At 34.7% G+C, this 20,377-nt stretch overlaps 1 protein-coding gene across 1 annotated transcript in view; it reads right to left on the bottom strand.

The window, feature by feature from the left end:
- Positions 1–20,032, bottom strand: part of IL1RAPL1 (interleukin 1 receptor accessory protein like 1) — a 640,886-nt gene extending 620,854 nt beyond the window's left edge. Inside the window, exon 1 of the mRNA XM_075034677.1 lies at positions 19,933–20,032. Within this exon, the coding sequence (XP_074890778.1) occupies positions 19,933–20,014 (82 nt within the window). The 5' untranslated portion in view covers positions 20,015–20,032. The remainder of the gene's footprint in view (positions 1–19,932) is intronic.
- Positions 20,033–20,377: the final 345 nt, after the last annotated feature.

The following is a 20,377-nucleotide window of genomic DNA, read 5'->3' as shown; positions in this document are numbered from 1 at the left end:
GGGAAGTGCCTCAAACCACACATGGAAACATATGGTACTGGCATCAATGAAGCTTAAATCTGCTATGGGATGCTGGGAAGCCTCTATGGCTAAAGATCCATAGAACTGTTCTACCACATTCCCTTCTGAACAAGGTGCCTCTTCCATTGCTTCTCTTAGCCTTTGTGGAATTGAATATTGTCTAAACCAGTCCTATGCACTTGATGGTAAAACCCAAGAGCTTCCACAAAACCACCATTGCTCAGACCTCAATCACTTTTCTCTGCATTTCTGAACTTTCTCTGTTTAAATGAGCATAAATTTTTGAAAGGTCCCCAAACAGTTTCATATATGATAGCCACATGCATTATAAAATAGTTCATCACATCCAGACCCAAATATAAAATCATTGCCTTTAAGGCAAGTAGTCTTTAACTCCTCTCTCAAAAAGTGAAAAGTGCTTGTATGAAGCCTCCCTTACTTAACCATGTTCTGTTGGTTTTAGTACCACATTGTAAATGAAAACCTGCTACAACACTACCTGCTTAACTTTTTAAAATTAGAATTGATAAAATTTATCTCTAGACCAAAAATAGTCCATATCCCCAAATCCTAGCAATAACACAGAAATAAGAGAATTCTGAAATATATAAAAAACTGGTGGAGTTGAACAAGATTTTTTCCTTCATGCATTAATAAACTCAATACAGTAACAATGTCTGTTGGTTTTGGGAGAGCTTTTAACATTTCATTAACATTTCAGTTTCATATCTGCTTTATGTGGACTGTGATACTTAGAGCAATTTTTTATAAAACTAAGTTTATGCCCAAATCCGTGTTCCAATCTTTCCTTCCCTGCTCTGTTGAATACAAAGTCTACATTGACTGCCACTTTTATTTTCAGAAATTACTATAAATCAATTCTTTAGCTGATGGTAATTGACAGGATCTCTACCATATGAGCTCCCACACCAGAAAAGGATCAAAAATAGTTGAGAGGCATGTTCTGAGATAATTAAACTGAGAAGCACCTGACTCCAAAATGCTATGTAACTTGTGACTTTTAATATTTAAATTTTGTCTCAAAGTATTTTGTAGAACCTGCCTTCAGCTGAAGGGTGTTTGCTTAACTTCTTTCCTTAGTAATATAACACTGCATGGCCACAGCTTTGAATTACGCTACATTTATAAAAGTCAAACATCAGAAAAGAAAATTACTCCTCCCTGTGACCATAACATAAATTTAGAAGTGGAGCCAAATTTTATGGGATTGAAAATGATGTGGCTATTAATTTAATAAAACGCTTTTGTAGAAATGCCAAACATATCATGCAGTCTGCCAGACTGCAGCCCCGCCAGTCCTCCCCACCACCAATCGAACAGGTTATCCCGTTGTGTTATTTTTGATCTACTAACATATTTCAGACTAGAAGGCACAAATATACACTACACTGAACAGAGGAAATAAATGTGGTGCCATATAATAGAATCTCTCCTAGAATCTTAACATTACAGAAAGTGTTTTATTACTTTTGAAAAAGTTCTCAGTCAGCATATCAGGGATGTACAGTGCAACACAGTAAAATAAAAGGTATATAGCCATGCACAGAGAAACAAACAAATAGAAAAATCTTCTTTGATGGTCAAAAGGAGAATTTCAGAAGTCAAATACTGACTTCTGACATTTGACATCTAAAAAAACATTTTTTTTTTAAGCAGTGAGTTGGACTCAGTCCATAGCTCCACTGATTTAAATCTGGATGTGCTGTTTTGCAAACACTGAAGGAAACCTAGCCCCTCCCTAAAGATTAGAAACTTTCTTTAAAACATTAAGTGAACACATGAAAAGTGCAAAAGTTGAACATTCATCCCCAATTTAGTTGAACTGCAGGCAAAACTAATTTAACTTTAACATCATCACCACTTTGTTACTTGTCATTTTTTGATATGCACTTATAAATGTCAAAACACTCCTACTGGAAACAGATTAAAATTAAAGGGCTCAACTGTTACTGAACAAGGCACTTTCTCAAGACTAATGCAATGCAACATCTCGCCTCATTCTTTGTTCAGTCTGTTGAAAGCATGGATCAGGGAGCATTTCATGGCCAGAGAATTGAAGCTACACAGATAGGAAGAGATGGTAGAGGAGAAACTGGAAACTTTATGCTAGTAAAATTAGGCCAGCAGCAAATTACTACCTTCCTTGCCCAGAGCAAGGATGATACAGGAGCTGTGACTCAGATGTGTCTGAATTTTGATGCCTCTAGGGCATATCATGAAATAATTCCATCCAACTATTGCAACCTTCTATGCTTAATAAAGGCAATACAATGCTAGAATCAATTATTGGGAGAAAGTATATAAAAGTTCAGGCTATTTTAAAATACATGGATGATCCCTAAGGGCTATAATTGATGAGTAATTCGCCATTTTGTTTCTTGTGAAGTAAAAGAATGAAGTGTCATACAATTCACTGGAAATCTACTGAGTTTCTTGAAACTGAAAAGATTTATGTCTGTTGTGAATGTATTCTAAAGATTTTTGAGGAATTTGATTGTCAAGAGCAGTGATCTTGAAAAGCAACTAGAGGAATTACTTTCTATTCACAGAGATTGTCAAGTTGAGAAGCTCGATAACAACTCAGAAGTGAAGGGGGAAACTTGCCAAAAGAGCTGGACTGTTGGACAGAGCTATTGTTGGATAGAAACAAGTGAGTATCCAGAAAGGAGGAAAGAGTACATTGGAAAAGGTAAAGAATATTAACACACATTTAATTAAAATCTAAAAAAATTATCTTGGTAGACTAAAGATTGAGATTTTTATGTTCTCTGCTTTTTTTAATATTATTTTTTTTTTAAATACACACTCCTCATAGAAGTACCTAATTTGGTAAGTTAACATTTTCCTTATATTCCCACATGAAATATTTTATAATTGCCATGTTTAACTATACTAAAGTCCCTATGTAAATTACTTCTTTTACTTGTTCAGGATAAATAACATTTCCCAGATCTTCCAATATCTGAAATACACTAATGTAGCTGACCTTAAATAAGGATGGCTTGGTTGTTACACACAACTGATTGGAAGATTCCAAATCTTTGTATTTGGAGATCTCTTCAAACCAATGCTGCACCTTTGTGTGTGTCCCTCTCTCTAAACCTGCAGCTGGCTCATCACATACGTGAAAGCAGACTCATGCCAGCGATGCTCTGTGTGGGGCTTGCAATTCAGTACAAGGCAAGTTTAAAGATGCTCATCCAGATTTTGTTTTTAAAAAAAATCAGCTCTCCCTTCATCTCAGAGTGCTTCACCTCTGCATAATCCCATGCTAGCTGCCTTCAGCCAAGACTGAAAGTCAGTAACTGAATGCTTCTAAAAACCAGTTAGAAATCTCAGCTTTAAATGCGAACCACTCTGCTTTAGGACTGTTTTGTTTATGACCTTTGTATTTTATTTTAAAGTGTTTTTCCAGACACAGCCCTATAACTGTCTTGGGAACTGAAGAAAATGGAATGTTACACAAAACAAAATGAATTCAGAATTCTCTTTTTCATTTTGGTTTGTCTTTTTGTTTTTAAATCACCTCCTCTCCTACCTCTGGCCAGAGCTTTATCTCTTTTTTCCAGCAGAAGCAATTCAACTCCTCTTTAGGACTCTGAGTTTAGCTATAGAAGTATCAATTTAATTACCTGTGATTAGCTTCTGAGCTGACACACTACTCCCTTTGGATGTCAACCTCAGAAAGCAAGCAAAACTAACAAACAAAGCAAACCCCACAGAATCTGACCACTGTCTCAATGGCCCAACCTTGACCTATATCCTATAGATACCAAGCAGAGTCCTGAAGAAGGTATTAGAAACCGGAACATCCCATTCAGAAGACCCAAAAAGTGCTCTTTCTACCCTTTAAAGCAAAGTTTAAGTTAAAGATTAAAATGCTGTTGAAAAGTCAATTGTGGCCAAGGAGATTTGGTCTACAAACATTTTAGTGCTTACCATGAAAAAAAATTATCCACTGATCCCATCTGAAACAGACAACATCCCTAACCATGCTGGAACTTCTCTGTCCCTCCACTCCCCTACAGTTTCCAACAGTCTGCATAATTCTATAGTTTTAAGTCATATATTGGAAAACAGGACCCTACGCATGTAGGTAGAGAATTTTTTTTTTTTTTTAGAAAAACAAGAATATTCAAAAATATAATGTGCAGAAAAATAATGTTCAGAAATATTTACTCTATATGCAGGAGATGCAGGTAACTATAACATAAATTACACAATATTTAAGGTAGGCAAGCTTTTGCTTGGGAAAATTTTGTTTCTCAGGGACAGGAAAGTCATCCTTACAGTAATAAAGCTCTAAGGAATTGTAAACTTGAACATGTTTACTTCTGAATTATAAAGCCCTATAGAAATGGAATAGTTTCATGATAGTCCAGCTTAATCATTGTGTCCACTGAATTTGGGTTAACTCCTTAACAATTTACTTTGTTTTCCAGGACACCCCTTCATTATATATACACTCTCCTCCAGGTGATCTGCTGCCCCACATGACCTAACAGTGACAAAGACAACCTTCTTCAACAAAGCACCCATTCATCTAATAGAAGATATTGTGCTTCCTAACAAACCTTTCCTTGTCTATATCCTTAAACAACCAGTGCTACAACAGTACCATTGTAAGTTATTAAAATTTACATGAAAAAATATTTTTTACATATTTAATTAAGAGCTCTAATGGATTTCCCAAAACAATAACTGGTAACATTGTGCTGTTAAAAATTATGAAGAGAAGCTTTACTGAAACAATAGTAACCAATACTGTTAATGCAGCTGTAGGCTCTTATAACTGGACACTTTGACATTATTGCTGGATTCCTACGGTGATAAGGATGGGTCCTTTTGAATGATTGAAATTGTGTGATTTAGTATTTTTGTACCTATTTCCTAATTAAAAGGAGTAATACGAGTTAAGATCTCTATCCAATACAAAAAAAAATCATTTTTTTTGTAGTTATTTAGGTTAGGTTTTTTTCAAAGGACAAAGTATAACGATGCTTATTATTGCCCTCTTTCTAAAAAAGTCATAGAAGCTAGCTAATTCAAACCTGAGCTTGTTACTCAATAATTAGTGTCATTCATTGTTTCAATGAGGTATTCTAGTACACTAGATATGTATCAACTTAAAAACAGTTTTTTGATAGTAGAGGTTTTATTGCCAGAGCTAGCAACACTTCTTCAAATTTAAAGGAAAATATTTATTCTAGTGATCAAAAGAATTATAAAACTTAAGGCATTTTTTAAAATTCTATAGAATTCTTCCCAATCACACAGTGCGTTTCAAAGGTCTTACTCTTAACTACTAATATATTAAAAGAAATCAGAATTGTTATTTAAAACCCCCACATATCATATAATACATTTTGAAGATATTGCAATGAAATTAAATACATTTATATGTCAACAAAATAAAAAATGGAGTGGTCCATCAGGCTTTTAATCACATCAGGAATTTAATTTCCACTAGCCTTTAACAGAAGCAATTAATTGCCCTAAGGAAAAGAAAGCAAAAAGTTTAGATAAAAGAAAAGCATACATATGGAAACAAATTATGCAGAAAGTTGAACTAATTGTATATTAAATTCTCTCTTTTGATTTCATCATAGAGCTTTTTTAAGGAAAAATTTAATTTATTTATATTAATTGTTTTTTGGTATTTTACTGCAAATGAGTTATCAATCAAGCCTATTATCAACTAATAAATTTTGCATGTTTTCTTGGTTTTTTAGGTTTTTTTTTTTATTTTGGGGTCTACATCAGGCATAGTTTTTAATTCATGCATTAGCTCATTCTGAATGATGAGAGAACATTTTATAATAGAAGAGCACTAGCAGAAGGCAAGAGGCCAAAAGTAACTAAGTCAACTCCCCAGAGAATATGTGCAAGCTCTATCCCTGGAGGTTTTAAAACACTCATCATGTAGATAAAGCCCTGAGCAACCTGGCTTGATCTCAGAGCTGACCCTGCTTTAAACTCAAGACCTCCAAAGGTCTGTTCCAACCTGAATTATCCTACAAATCTGAAAAATCAAAAGTATTACTTGACTTGGCCAGCTTCAGCTCATTACTAACTCCTCACGCCAACAAAAACACCTAAATTTAAAAAAAAAAAATCATCTTTTGTAGTCAAAAAGCACTTCAATATTATTCTACTAACAACTGTACCACAGGAAATCCACACCAGTTACGTCTCACATTTAGTTGCATTTCCTCACAGGCCTATCTTTAAATCATGCTGTTTAACCCTATCCTTATGGTTTTCAAAATTTGATATAGTCTACTTAAAATTAGTAATTTGGGGAATATTTCTATATAGTTAGCATCATTACATTATTTTGTTTGAGAAGTTTCTCAAAGAGTATTCCAATAGTTTACTTACGCATCAGGTTGGTTTTCTCTCTAACACCTTTGTGACTCATATTGGGAAGATATATGAAAATAATAAAAAGAAATGTGGCCAGCAGGTCAAAAGAGATGATTCACCTGTTCTACTCCGCTCTCGTGAGACCCCACCTGGAACACTGCGTCCAGTTCTGGGGCCCTCAAAATAAGACAGACATGGACCTGTGAGAGCAGGTCCAGAGGAGGGCCATAAAAATGGTCAGAGAAGTCTCCTATGAGGAAAGGTCGACAGAGTTGGGGTCGTTCAGCCTCGAGAAGAGAAGGCTCTGGAGAGACCTTACTGCAGCCTGCCAGTACTTAAAGGGGGCTGATGAGAAAGATGGAGAGAGACTTTTTCCCAGGGCCTGCAGTGACAGGATAAGGGGCAACGGTTTTAAACTAAAAGAGGGTAGGTTTAGATTGGACATGAAGAATCTTTTTACAATGAGGGTGGTGAGGCACTGGCACAGGTTGCCCAGAGAGGCTGTGGCTGCCCCATCCCTGGCAGTGTTCAAGGCCAGGTTGGATGGGGCTTTGAGCAACCTGGCCTAGTGGAAGGTGTCCCTGCCCATGGCAGAGGGGTTGGAATTAGGTGATCTTTAAGGTCCCTTACAACCCAGACCACTCTATGATTCTAACTAAAACTAATATTTTTATTTTAATGAAAGTGCCATGCATATGTATAAAACATATAAGCAGTAGCATATATAGATATATGACTCCTTGTAGTCTGAAATACTAAAAGCTGTACAGCTTCCCACCAACAACCAACCTCATTTTTGCATGCTATTTTTTCTTACCTAAAAGTAGGTATAATCACAGTTGCAGTCTTTCAAAATGTTTAAAGATGTTTTCAGCTTTATTAGGTTGAAAATTGGAATGCATCGAATAGTGATCAATGTGTCAATGTAAAATTCCTAACAAGCATTAGAAAAAAAATCCTCAGGGTCAAAATGTGGACCTCTTGCTCAGGTTAACTAACCAACTATAAAACGATCCTACTGAAGTTATACTTAAAAAATTTATCTAATCTTAGTAAAGAGATCCAACTTATTACAATAAAAACAGACCTAAGTAAAAAGGTTCATGGTAATTAAATGAGTCTGCATCTATTAAAATAAAAAGCTAAATAACCAAACATATGTGAAAAAAAGGGTAATGGATAATCTACCATGCCATCTGCAAAAAACATTAAAAGGTCAACAATGACTGAAAAAATTATTTATCTTTGTGAAGCCTCTTTCTCAGAATATTTGCTGTTTGTGTATCTTATCTTTTTGTCCTAAATCTTGCTGTGTGAATTTCTGTTATTCATTACTTCAGGTTCAGGACTGAAAGCTACACAGTATGCATAATTTACCAATAGGTATAAGACAACTGTTTTCCTATGTGTTTTGGAGGGAAGATGCATCTTTATGTGGAACTAACCATCACAAGTACAAAATGTACAAAATTTAAAAAGTAACATTACACAAGAACCTGCTATGCTACTATTTCAGTAAAGTTATAAAATTACAAACTTCAGATTTAACAGTAGCTAAAAGTAATTTGTGGTAGAATAAATATTTTCTCCATTTTTACCTCATTCAAATGGAAATTATCAACTCCGTATTTGTTTATTTTCATATACACAAACAACTTTAATCATTTGTATTTAGATTAGGTTATTATGCTCCTCTAAGTCAGAGACTTGTTCAGCAGGTATTACAGTTTCCCCCCAAAATGACAAAATATACAGCACTGTACTACTTATACCCAAACTAACTATAATAAAAAAGAAATCCAACCCCCAAAATAATCCAGAAACACACAATAAAGCCCAGCAAAAAAAGAAAGAGGTCTTCGAGAAGGGGGAAAAAAGCAAGAAGTTCACCTTTGCTTTGACTGAAGCAAATGTAAACAGAAATTACTCTCACATGTGACTTGTCATTGAGAATTCATCACAGCAGCAAAAGACTGTGAACAAAGCATACATAACACATTACTATGCTCTCTAGAGTGTGATGGAACTTGATGCCTGACCTTTCCCCATAAGAGAGACAAGATTTAAAGCCTTCATACTAAATTTGGCCTAGAAATTAAGATCAGGCAAATGGGAGAGAAAATAAAGAGCTATTCTCCATGAACTTATTAATGAAATCAACCTAATAAAACAGAAATTAAATTCAATTATTTTAATAACTGCAGGTAGAAAAAGAAAGGAACTGCAAAGTTTTCAGAGTGTAACAAAGCAGCTTTGATGTAAGCAAACAGAGAATCAGATACTTGTAAAATTACATGGCACAGTGTGTCACAGTAATTCACTTCCAAGAGTTTCTATATATTGCTAACAGCTGCAACTGCCTATCAGAAAACTAGATTCCTGTGATTTTCAGTTTAAATAAAATTGAAGTTCTGCTTGACAGAATTCAGAACTTGGACATAAAATCCTCAACAGCAACGTTTTTGAAGAGGACAGTTGTTGCACTGTCTACAGCTATGTAGGAAATTACGTGCAGGAGACAGAGGCCTCTTTCTATTGATCACAATTGTCAAAACCTTGAAGTTGATGAATACATCTTGGCACAGAAAACCAGCTTTTAAGCCCTTTCTTAGGTTTCTCTGCCCAGGAACATCTAACAATTTGCTGTTCAGTGATGGGCAACTACCATACCTTGTTACATGTTTCAACTTGTGTGTCTATACTGAAGGAAGGAAATGGGAAAAAGTCTTAAAGTACCATGGAACATGCATTTTTTCCTCATCTCGCTTTTAGTGAAAGACTGAGTCACAGAGAATAACTAAACTCAAACAAACAAACAAAACATCAAGCCTCGTCTCTCCCCAAAGTTATTAATTCTGGAGACTTAGCACAGGACTTTTGATCTCATGGCTAGACTTAGCAGAAAGGAAAATTTTAGTTATTTCAAACACACAATACATTGATGGTGAGAAAGCAGCTCTGCTGAATGGTCTTGTTCAAGCAGTTTGAAATGAATGACTGATTCTCCCCACTGAAAACAATAGCATTTGTAGGTATGAGCTATCATGAATCTTAAGTGCAGCACCTACTCTAGATTTGGTATCAACAGCAGCATTTTAACATAACTGTCTTCAATGCCAAACACACACAAAACATTCTGGCTTTGTACATGTATGAGAATAGCATGACCTATTTTGAAATGCAGATTTATTACACATGCATTACTTAACAGTGACAAAGTGAAACAAAATCATGAATGAAGCAGTCCACCTAGTTAAACATGAATAAAATTTCAATTCTTTTAAGTCTGCCTGAATTACAGAGAGCATGACACCAGTCACATGATAGCAAGGACAGCTGCTTTTGAGGCAAATCTTACTGTGAAGGAGAGTTAACAGCTTCTCTAGGCACTGTAAAAGTGTAATCGCGCTGGAATTCAATCACTGCATTACCTCCTAAAAATTGTCCTCTGCTTTTTATAGCACAAAGTCTTTTTTTCTGGGGGGTGGGGCAATGACCTCTTGTATTTTGATGTACTGTAGTAGTAAACTCTTACATTGATAAACTTTTAGGTTGTTAATGACATCCTGTCCAAAAATTGTAAAAAAAAAGTTCAGATAATAGTAACAGTTGGTGGCTATTTCAAGAGAATCAATAAAATTTATTAACAGACTGAACTATGTTTGTCATGGATTTGTCTTCTTAGAAAATTTGAGAAGTAATAGGTGTTTTCCTTACCACAAATCTTATGAATTATTTTCAAGTGGTTTTTATGGAATGCATTTCAAATATATAGAAAAATTATTACAATTAAAAAAATATAAGCCATCTTATTCTATCATTCCTATTGTTTCTATCAAACCAGAAGCAATTTGTTCCTCCTCTCCTTGACATGACAGCTACTTTTCCCAATAAAACTGCATTTTCTGAGAAACATGGTTTGCCACGATTTCTTCCCAGACTATTTTAAGTTTCCTACTTGATCTGTTAATAGCCCCATTTTGCTAAAACTTCACAGCAAGTAGTATACTATAAAATGAATGCATGTATATTTGAAAGCTTGCTATTCTGCTGAATAATTGTTTCCAAAAAATTTTATTACCTAACCAGAATATTCTATTACTGACCCTTATTCAATTTCCTAGAAAAATACAAAGCTTAAAAACTGCTGATTTTTTTTCTGTCTCAAATTATAAAAATATATTATATTTAAAACACTGCCAATGGCAAAAATAAACCTACAATATGAAAAAGTGATTTTGTTGCCGAGTGCTTAAAGTGGCCTGGCACAGTCAGCAGAATGAAAGCAGGGCATTTGCTGGCCTCCAGGAGGCCACAAGGTATGCATTAGTCACTCCTAGAAAAGGCAGCTTGACTCCTTGTCATACTTGGCTCAATCTATTTGATTAGAAAGGGCTCAGTTTGACAGTATTGTTCCGTGTTTTCCATCCACCTTTGCTGTGCTGCACCCAGGCAATCCCCCTATGCAACAGCTTAACAACATCTATATAGGCTCCATGATCCCTAGGAAGGAATTGAGCCTTCCCTCATAGCACAGATACCTATGCATACATATATAGAGATTTTGCATTGCTCCTTGTCCGTCTGTTTTACCTTCAGGATTCACTCTGGGTTATATGGCAAATGACATTCAGCAGAAAATTTGGAGTTTCAGACAAGCCAACCTTGTACTTAAAAAAATAGTAACAGCTTTACTTCAGGCTGCACTCTTATCATCTGGACAACCCATGTATGTTGCTGGTTTTCTTGAGAGTTGTTGACTTTATGGCCTGCTCTTTAATTTTTAATATCCCATGTCACTGCCTTTGTTCTACCTACTATGACAAACCTCACTAAAAAAAAAATCAGTGAATTATATAAAAGTGCATGAAGGTAGCATTCCTACTATTAGCCAATTACTTTTACCGTAAGAAAATACTATGTTTCTTGTATTATCAAGGATATTAGCTATGGCTAAATGTGAGGTGGCAAGGGAACAGTAAAACACACATTACATACACTCATTTTTCCATGGTCTTGAAATAAAGACCATAAGAGCAAAAACAAGCTTGAGCAAGAATGGCAGAAGATTTCAGTACTGCAATATAAAGGACGACCTTCTCTTTTCATGCAAAGTTACTTCCCACATATCCGTGTATGCAGCACTGACAGCACTTTCTCCCTCCATCTTTCAGAAAGAACAACTCAGTAAGTATTTTAATCTAGGACAGATTTAATCAATTTTAATTTGCTTTACATGTAGCAACAAAACATATTCTAATGGGCACACTTATTATCACAGCTCTTATTTCTGTATTTTAATAATATTTCACAACTGAGTACAGTTAAATAAAAAAAAGACAAGTCTATCAGACAGTCATCACTTGTCCTTGAGTTTTTGTCTCCTTATTCTCCACAGTCATTACTCTACACAAAATTGACAGCATAATATTCAAATAAATAAATCTTCTGCAACAGCTATTTCTGATCAAAGGTCACTTGTTCTTTTACATCTTCTAGGCCATTTGCCATCAGATGCCAATCAGTGAAACAACCACTAACCATTCCTCAGGGAAAATAGGGACTGTGGAAGCAGAGAGTCATTCTAAACAGCTACTAAAATTCAATGACCGAACTATGTAAGAATATCTATTACTGTCCTTTTGGCTTTAGATTTTGCTTTGTCTCCTTTACTATCATTAGTCATTTCTTAATATGTATTGCGCACTATAAAACATTGACCCTTTGCTACCGCAAAGACAGTCTTTTCACATACTGTGGTATTATTCACCATCTCCCAGGACTCTGAAAAGTATCAGTATGGATCCTAGCAACAACAAAAGGTCATATAACTATTTTTAAAATGCCAGCCATCCTGTTCATAAATGCTCACAGGACAAGTAACAGTTACTGCTTTCATAGTGCCTCCAAAGTAAGTAACATGTCACAAAGGATTTATGCTTCCAATGCAATCATTCCTTATTGCTCAAATCCTCTAGCAGCACAGAATTCTGTTTCCTTCTTTCTTTATACTATAGCTCCCACCCCCTCTATAGTAAACAATCCGCATCATTGCTGTTCATTTGACATATTGAACAGTGTCCTTAGCTTAAAAAAACAGAGACCATTGGAGCTGAACCATCCCCATGGCCAAGCATCTGCTTAAGCTCACCAGCGAAACTAGTATTCTTTCCAACAAGATTATTCTTCAGGGTTTTTCAAATTAAAACTATACATTGAAAATCACTCCATAGCAATGCTACACATGCAACATTCTGTAGCTAGAAACATGCGGTATTGTAAAAGATTATTCTTTTAAAGAAAAATACACACTTCCCACATACAGTTAGCATAGACAAAAAAACAGGTTCAAAATCATATACTAAAGGAACCCTTTAATTCCCTGAATATGCAAAATGTTACTAAATAAGTTAACAATTAACTCCTACTTTCTTCCAGTATTCCTTGATTCACAAAAAGCAAGTCATGCTTTTCTCCTAACAATAATTAGGTGGGTTTTTTCCTTCATAAGTTAAGAAAGGTGGTGAGGATCATGTCAAAACTGGCATAAACGGCTTTTCCAGAAATGGCTGCAGGATGGGGATACAGATACTTTTGCTGTCTAAATAAGGTGCTCAAGGACACTAATGGCTCTTAACATCCTGAGTCCACGTAGAAATAGCAAGTCACAACACTTTTCTGTGGGCTATATTAATTCCAGGAGGCCTCACGGTTCTGTCAGACAGCAAAAGTTCAGGACAGAGTGAAAGCATTTAAGGGGACAGAGCATTTACACAGTCTTCACATCTCTAGATCATCTAGACCTCCCTCCCAGCAGGCAGAAGGCATCATTCATCTCCATTGACCCCATTACTATATATTTAGGCATACTGTTGTTGAAGATTTTCTATCTTTATAAGAAGTGTGCAAGTAAGAAAGCAAATAACACCCTCCCCCACTGACACACACTATACAAGGTGTATGCCTTATAATTAGGCAAAATCCAAGAAAGTGGATACACTCAGTCAATTCACTGTTCAACTACAAAGAAAAGGTTTTAACATTAAAAATAAACCTTACTGAATTTCTACTACACATTAAAACGGGGAGGAACAACCATCTTTAAATTGGAACAAAAAGGGTGCAAAAAGGAAACAAAAGCATCTTTTATTCTTAGGATAAAATGTGGAAGAATATTAGTGTTAAAATCAATATGGAATGAATGAATAGGTCAGGACATAAGAAAGTTGCCTGAGAACGAACAACAAGGTATCTCCATCGTGGTTTTAACTGCTTCCCCTCATCTTTCTGTTCTCCCTCAAAAAGAAAAATGTTTCACCATTTTTCGCCATTCAGTCCCACAGCTACAACCACAAACAAGGCTGCATATTTATATACCAATTCAAAATGAGTGTTTTGAAACAATTCTCATATGAAGTAAGGTTCACTTAATCAGGTCACAATGCAAAAATATTCCCATCCCCTCAATGAAATAAAAAAGGTACATACATCTTTGCTTAGGACTGACTTTCACTATACTTTTGCTTCTTGTCACCAAACAGAGAAACAGCAAAGGGTTTTCACTGTAATAACAGTAGTCTTAATTGTTCCAACTTAAAAAAATCCTTGCTCATAGAAGTTAATCTTGTACATCAGATAGACATAGATAGACTCTAACTATTATTTCAGGTTCTGTGTAACCACCCAAAAAGCCACAAGCCTCATCAATTAATAATGGAAAACTAACATTCTGTAACAGAGTGAAAACAACAGCTAGGGGCCATTAATATCAATTGACACAAACTCCTATTGCTTACAAGAAGCATATCCTTTAATTGCTGTAAATGCTTTGCTCCAAGCTCAGTGTACTTGGAGTACTGTATATGTGAGTGTTCTGCCTACAAATTGTGTAAGAAAAAGAACAGATATATGCCTATCCATTTATTTTTTGAACCATCCAATTACTATTCAACACATATCAGATCCAATATGACATTCATCAACTAATTACCTTTTGACAACAATCCAAAAAGAAAATACTTAGGCAATCAAAACACAGGCAGAATGAAAAAAAGAATGGCACCACTGAAGGAAAGACACTAGGAAGAATAAGATGATCGATGTAGTACTATGCACTTAGGACACCAAGTCTCACCCAGAGGGTTATAAAAAATAAATAAAAACTACAAATACTCAAATACTGGGTACCAGACCTTTGCTAAGCCTCAGCACTTAATTGTGTGCAATTTCTCAAAGTGTTTTTGCCACGTAAGCTGGATTCTATATATAGATATTAAATTATTTTCTGCAAAATAGTGACAATTCAATTATTAGGTACAAACAAGTAAACTAAATTCAAAAATTCTTCCTATCTGAAAAAGAGTTCTCAAACTGTCTTGACTTCTGTAGGTATATTCCTTATATATAGCATAGATGAAGATTTTTTTTTTTTAAATGAATTACTGAGCTCTCATTATGACATTTGTCATGAGGTGTAAAATCTTGGCTTTGTTGATGTTAAGGCCTACATTGCACAGGTCACGTGTTCCTTTTCCAGTTAAAAAATGTTTTTGAAGAACTGTCTTGTTTGTGCAGAGATATCCTTTATACATCTGATATTATGCTCTAAAATATACTTATTCTTACATGAGAAATAATTCACACAAATTCAGAGAGCCATAATTTAGAAAAATGTCTGCTTATAGTTCTTAAAGGGTATAGAATTTATCAAAGAAAATAACTACTTGAGATTTCTACTATATATTTCCAGTCTGTTCCTCAAAATTCCACTCGTTTTAGAACCAAAAAAAATCTTGAATTATTTTTACCTAGTTAAAATTAGTATTTTGCTCCTACAAACTAAAATTCAGAAATAGCAACATGACAACATCAAAGCTCTTTACTTCCTTTTTTCATAATGTTTATCTTCCATACAACTAGAACCACCCATATTCATTCATAATAGCTAAGGCACAGAAATACTAGACATTAAGAAGAGAAGTAATCTTCTGCTACCTGACAAGATATATCTATAGACTTCAATCTCATCATAATGATGCGAAGCATCTCATACATATCCTAATACCCCACCACTGGAAAGAATGTCCTTCCAGTTAAATTATTCCATCACAGAATAAATTTGACCTAGAAAATTTCCATTCACAATAGCAGAACTGAACACCAAATATTAACTCATAAGGTATAATAATCTGTAGAAAAACAGAGAACTACAGACAGTAATAACAACTCTCACTTTTTTTTGATACAAGGCAACACCAGCTTGCTATTAGGCAATATGAGTGTATAAAATGCCACTACGCTAATACTGTCTAATTGTACTAATCAAGTTATAATTCTTAATGTAATTTAAAAAAATGTTTTTGCATACTTTTCCCCCCATTCTCCCTTTTAGCAGATTTTTTTTTTTAACAAAAAAAAATTAATTTGCATTGTGTATTCAGCATCCTTGGAAAAAACCACCAGATGGCAATGCAGTGTTCAAGTATTCTATTTAACATACATGTTACAGGGAAAAAAATCTGTATGGATCAGCATGAGGCTCCTTCCTAACCTACTTCCTCTTTGATGAATATTAAATAATTCATAAGTAAAAACTCTATTCACCACAAGTGATCAAATACCACTCAACCTGAAAAGAACAGACTTTAAGAAACCTGAGTTTAAGGATGAAAAACCACATGGGTTAAAAAAAAATCCACAATTTAGTTCAAACTATGAAACAGGAAAATTTCAGGAAAAAAAAAAATCACTGAAAGGAAAACATTTAGAACTGCATTACCATAAAGTTCTCAAAATACTATCAAGGACTGCATTGAGTAACACTCAGTGGACTGCACAAAAAGTAAATCTATGCACTTTTTAGGTATATTGTAAATTTATATGAAGTTTCACAGCACACTAAAAAACAGGCATTATTTCCTATGCTTTTGAGGTTTAATCCAATTCCAGTAAAACCACGTGCTGAACAAAATCAAAATGTGTAGGCTTTAACAGAGGAACTGTTTCATGAAGCAAGATGCTTTGAGATATTTCAAAGGCCAAGAAGTAGTGCAAGAGTCATCTTCCCATTTAGCAGATCACATCTGATATCCATTATGTGACAAATGAAAGTTCATCTTTGCAGTTACTGTTGCAGGCTCTGAAGCCTCTCCAGAAGTTCACCGGGATTTCACCAAATACCTAAAATACCCAGTTAACAACAATTACATCTACTCTGAAGTCAGTGGTTGGAAAGGCAAGGCTTAAGGCAAAGGATCTTTTCTTTCTTGCTTGAGAAGGCATTACAACTTGTAGGTGTTGTGCATTCAACTATAATTGACAGGGAAAGATTAGGTGTGCTTAAGTCTAATTTAGTTTTCACATACATGGATATAGGAAGAAGTTTCTTGCATAATTTGCATTTATTAATGGAATTGTTACTGGAACTGCTCATCCAGCCATTCTTATGTAACAAACAGTTATTACATGCTCTAAATGTAAAATAAATCCATTCTATGTTAAAGAGTAATTTGAAACTGTTCATTGTATTACAGAAATTATTTAAAACATTAACTGGAAAAAAAAAGATGTATCTTCTGTCAGATAGGAACAGAATCATACATACAAGATAAAGTGTTAAACAGGTACGTCACACAGCTGTGAGCAAGCTAATTTAAAGCATGTTTTCCTGCTAATGTAAAATTTGATTAATATGCTTCCCTTTATACCCTGTATTATTATATTTAACTGATGAATAGCACACAGTGGTAGAAAGATTCAAGGACTGCCTTTAAGTAATGTCATTTAAGTGCTTTGCATAATGACAGCTCTCATGATCAGATATTTAATCCAATGCAGCACAACCTAAGCTTTCTCTTGTGATGTTTTTTACTCTGCTTTTCAATCAACACAAAGAATACTATATTGATCCTAATTGTTTACATATATAGCTAATTATTTGATATAACTTCAGTCCTGAAAGCCAACAGACAGTTGGAATTGTTATCCATTTTTAGAAATAAAACCAGAATTTGAGCCTATAAATTATTCCACATTTTTGGCATGCTGTGAATCCTCACTGACTTTCTGAAGGTAGGTTTTCATGTTCTTGACAGATCAGAGAAGTGGTTGGAAATGTAATTCTACCAGATGGAGAAACTCATACTTTTATTAATCACTATCTTTTTAGCACAGCTGATAAAAACTTACAAAAGAAGAGAGCTGAAGTACTCTAGCAGGAAAAATCCAACTGACAGTATAGAAAAGATGTATGTCCAAGGATAGATCTCTTTTTAACATAAAATACTGAAGCTAAATATATAAAGAACACAAGTTCATGTTTGGTACTTAGAAATAAGCTCAACAAAAGTGAATTAGAAGGAGTAAGTCACAATTAAGACAGTTATTTAGCATATTGATGCAACAGCTTCTTTACTTCGAATACATTCCTCTAATTCATGACAGAGGAGGAAGTACATAAAAGCAACACATCTCTAAAAGGTGGATACTACTAATCCATATTTGTAATTATAACATCTTCTAAGTATAAAAATATACAAACATATTTATTTTCCTATTCATTTTACTTTAATGCTGATATTTCAAGGACAAAGCGAACTCACAAGTGGAACTGACTAAAGAGACATAAACCATGTCCTCACCATCATCTGCTTCTGGTTAACATGTTCACATAAAACTAAAGGTCTATTTTCTAAGTTGATTTTTTTTCCTACTTCCAATTATAAGTTGCATTAGTTTTAGGAAACCATTTCTGTTTTCATATTACAGATAAGTGAATCTTATTTTGCTAAAACTTCTGTTAAAATAAATAAGGTTTTCTCTGTTGAAACACTTCAGGATTGCAAAATAGGCCTCCCAAGCACCCAAGGGAGGAAAAAAACAAACCAAAGAACAACAACATAAACAAACCAAGCAGCATCACACATGTTACTACATTCCACCTGCTTCTGTGGAAGTTCTTCAAGTCTACATGACCAAAGGCAGCAAGATCTGAGATTTCAGTAAATCAGAGATTTTTCCTTTGCGCACATACGGTATGACAAACAGCCCTCTTGGTGGTACCACACAGGGTAAGCGGATCTCACGGGAAAACACCAAGAACCCCATGCTACAGTAACGTATGATCCAAAGACTTCCATTACAGTTTTCCCTTTTCATTACAGCATCAGGATGAGAACACATTCTTTACATCTTAAAAAGTACTGTATGTTCTTTCTTTTGCTGGACAGCAATTATATTACTTTCCCAAGCAGAAATTAAAATGTATATTTACCACTTTTCTTTGCATTGGTTAATCAGAGGAATCAGTCCATATATTCCAGCTTTCCTGAGTTTAAATAACCCCAAATATATTTTAATCTCAAGTTTTGGTTGAGGAATACCTTACTTTATAGTGGTACATCTTATTTGCCTCCCCTCCATCTACATTTCCAGTCACTAAAATATTGGAGACAATCAGTTTCATAATGTTACAAATACATTCCATTGACAATACAAGATATGATTTAAGCTGTTGCCCAAAATGTATAGAAGAATTGTGTCCTCCCTAAGCACCAGTTTACAACAGCTACCAACCAACTTGTTGGAAACAGATTTTAAAAAAATACAAAAAGAAATCAGAGCCAGACTTCTGGAATAGTACCACAAAAGCTACCTAAAACACTCCAATGAAAAAAGGAAAATGACTAGTAACAAACCTAATTAACTAATTCCATCAACATGGGAGTAAGACTTCCATCAAAGTTTTAGTGTCCTTCAGTGCCATAAAGCAAGACAGTTTGCAGAAGTAGTACCCTATAATTTTTTCTTTATCCAAAAGTGAAAGAGGGGAAAATTAGAATTTCAGGGTGACAGACAAAAAACGAACCCAAAACCACCCAACCGTCTCAGTATTGGTGTTCACTTCATTTACATATGAAGATAATTCATCTATAGTAACAGTATGAAAGATGTTTGGTAAACATGTCACCCTCTGCTTGGTTTCTGAAAAACTGCTTGTATTTTCTTTGCTGAATTAAACTCTTCAAGCATGTATCAGGTAGCCCTTTCAAAAACACATTTTGCTGTTCACTTTTCATGGTTATTAAATTTAATGTGCTTGATCTATTTGTTTTATTACAAAAATCAGCAGCCTAAACCAAAACTGCATGATCTCCATTTCCAAGAGATTCTTCATCATAAAGTATATAGTCAAACAGATAAATCTAGCAGCTCACATTAACAACACTGACTGCAACAAAGTCTTTTAAGTTAAACAGTTCTGGGAATAACTTTCCTTCGGCAGATGAATTGTTACTTGATTTCACATCACATATCCGATTCTAACATTTTTGGTTTTTTCATCAAGTTCACATGACACGGCATAGTCTAAAAATATAGAGAAGCTACTAATTTTTTTTGCTGCAGAATTTGAAATCCACTTCACTATGTTCCAAACCACCATAACAACACCTTAGTATACATTTGCAAATATTAAGCACTTCTTTCCAAAACACATTGTAACCACAAAGATAAAGATTTACTTACCTGATCCCCTTTTGGTCACAACCTTCAAGCTCTGAGTTAGAGTAGCATACAAGAGAATCAAGTTGGGAATAGGAGCTTTCATCTTCTGTCTTTCCGTGACTGCTTCCTAGAGCACCAAAAAGAAGAAAGAAATACTGATTTTATATTGGTGCGGAAACAAACTTGAAGTAACTAATTATAATATTGACATCATGTAAAAGCTGAATACAGTGTTTGTGAGCAATTTAATGCACCAAAAATGATCTATTGCTCCTGGAAAAAAAAAATATGTATACTAAAATCACCATCAAGCAAACACATGCACACACTACATTTAACCCTGGAGCTTAAGTTCCACTTTTGTCTACACATTGAAAATTCATTGGGTTCCTGTTAAAACTTTACAACAGATCTCCTGAATGAAACAACTTGGATCAATTTAATCCATGAAAAAAAGTGTTATCTT

The sequence above is a fragment of the Buteo buteo genome, chromosome 8 (assembly GCF_964188355.1).
Source record: "Buteo buteo chromosome 8, bButBut1.hap1.1, whole genome shotgun sequence".
NCBI classification, from domain to species: Eukaryota; Metazoa; Chordata; class Aves; order Accipitriformes; family Accipitridae; genus Buteo; species Buteo buteo.
This window is presented reverse-complemented; position numbering and strand designations above follow the sequence as displayed.